General features: G+C 33.0%; 1 protein-coding gene across 1 annotated transcript; it reads left to right on the top strand.

Annotated features, from left to right (window-relative positions):
* The first annotated feature begins 513 nt into the window (after window positions 1-513).
* LOC113323928 (putative invertase inhibitor) lies at window positions 514-1,128 on the top strand. The gene has a single exon (XM_026572274.1). It carries the CDS (start codon window positions 556-558, stop codon window positions 1,126-1,128), a length of 573 nt encoding a protein of 190 aa, XP_026428059.1. The 5' UTR covers window positions 514-555.
* Window positions 1,129-1,888: the final 760 nt, after the last annotated feature.

The following is a 1,888-nucleotide window of genomic DNA, read 5'->3' as shown; positions in this document are numbered from 1 at the left end:
ACCTTAGGAGAAATTTCAACTCTATAGCAGATAAAGCTGCTAAGCATTGCAGGCGTTTCAATATTTGTAATGAGTTGTGAGAAATAATCCCTGATTTCTTATCACAACACTTGTAATTTTTTGAAATTTTTCAATGCAATCATTTTTCTTAGCAAAAATAAATAAATAAATCTTGGAACCTATATCCTGTATCAAAAAAGATATTTTTCATTAATGCCAAATTATATTTCCAAATCATAAAATAGGTAATTACTTTTAGATTTACTTCTTTTTTATTTACAAAGATAACCTCATTAATACCAAATAATACTATTAATTTCAGAGATCTGAAGAAAGTAATTACTTCCTTATTTTCCTTGATAATCTTATTAATACCGGATAATATTAATTTCAAAAATCTTACGAAGGTAATTAATATCTGGTCTACCCTAAAAATGTCATAGAAATCTTGTAATAGCATGGAACTATATATACTAAGGGTTCCCTAACTAAAGATCATTGGCTTGTCTCTTTTGCTTTCTCTCTTTTCATGTCATAGAAATCCAAACAAAAGTGATGAATCAATCAATCTCATTGCTTTCTCTCTTTTCATTAATCCTCCATGTTTTTCTTGTTTTGAACTTTTATGGGGGAGTTACCGTGAATGGAGATATAGTCAACACATTTTGTAAGAATCAATCGATAATTGATCCCAACCTAAATTATGACTTTTGTGTTTCATCTCTCGAAGCCAACCCTCTTAGCAAAACTTCTGATATTTTTGGACTTGCTGTAATATCAATGGAGCTGTCTTCGAACAATGCAACTTATATTCATACATATATTGAAGGAATTTTGAAGGATGTAAAACAAGAACCGAGAGCTCGGATGTGTCTAAAGGATTGTATGGAGTTTTACTCTACTGCTGTAGAAGAGCTTCAAGAAGCCATGGAAGAATTTAATCGTAAAGAATATTATTGGGCTCTCTCGAGTGTGAGCGCTGCAGGGACGGATGCAGATACATGTAAAACTGGGTTTACAGAACTTGGTGTTGATTTTAGTGTATTAAGGAAACAAGATAATGATTTCTTTCAGTTAACTAACATTTGCCTAGATATAATTGCAAAAATATACGATTCAAAAGTTTAAGATTTGAAGTGATAAAGAAGTTTTATGTCATGGTCATCGATTTTGGAATTTTCGCGTTATTTTTTTGTGTAGTTAATTTTATTGATGTGATATGAAACCTTACCTTGAATTATGCCAAGATCCCATGTTCACTTTTGCGTTATTTTGCTCGATTTTTGGACATTACTGTGTTGGCGTTGTAAATCATCCAATGAATCCTTACCTTCTAGAAAAATAAATGAAATACATCGGCAGACGTTCGCATAAAACATCCCCGGCTTTCGAGTACAAAGGCATTTCGTTTTTTTTTTAGACGAACCGCGTAATTAGTTGGCAACTTACTCTCATCGACTGATAAGATACTAGTTTTGTTCGATTTAAACTTTTTGTGCCAAACCTGGGCAAAAAGAATCCAAGCAATCAATTTAACTCATCCGTTGGTAATCCAGCGCATCGTGCATGGGCGTAAAATGCTTGATTCAAGCAAATCCATGAAAGTTAGTCTCCAGCTCAATTCAAGATTTTTCTTTCACCGGGATGACCATAAGACCTGGCCTAAGTTACATAGTTAAGACGAAAACAACATCTTGGGCTTTGTTTTGCCATCTCAATGACCTATATCTTTTGAAGCCCATTAAATAAATTTCCATTTCGACATTAAGCTTTCCAAAAACATTGCTAATCATCCAACATTCCAGATTACTGGATCTGTCTCTCTGGTAGTATCATGAGTTATAACTGATAAGATTGGTTTCTTCGACTTGACATTAAGGACTATTTT

Source organism: Papaver somniferum, chromosome 11, assembly GCF_003573695.1.
Source record: "Papaver somniferum cultivar HN1 chromosome 11, ASM357369v1, whole genome shotgun sequence".
NCBI classification, from domain to species: domain Eukaryota; kingdom Viridiplantae; phylum Streptophyta; class Magnoliopsida; order Ranunculales; family Papaveraceae; genus Papaver; species Papaver somniferum.
This window is presented reverse-complemented; position numbering and strand designations above follow the sequence as displayed.

What these genes read in the sequence shown, in the direction of transcription:
- LOC113323928 (XM_026572274.1), top strand. Translation starts at nt 556, where the DNA reads ATGAATCAATCAATCTCATTGCTTTCTCTCTTTTCATTAATCCTCCAT.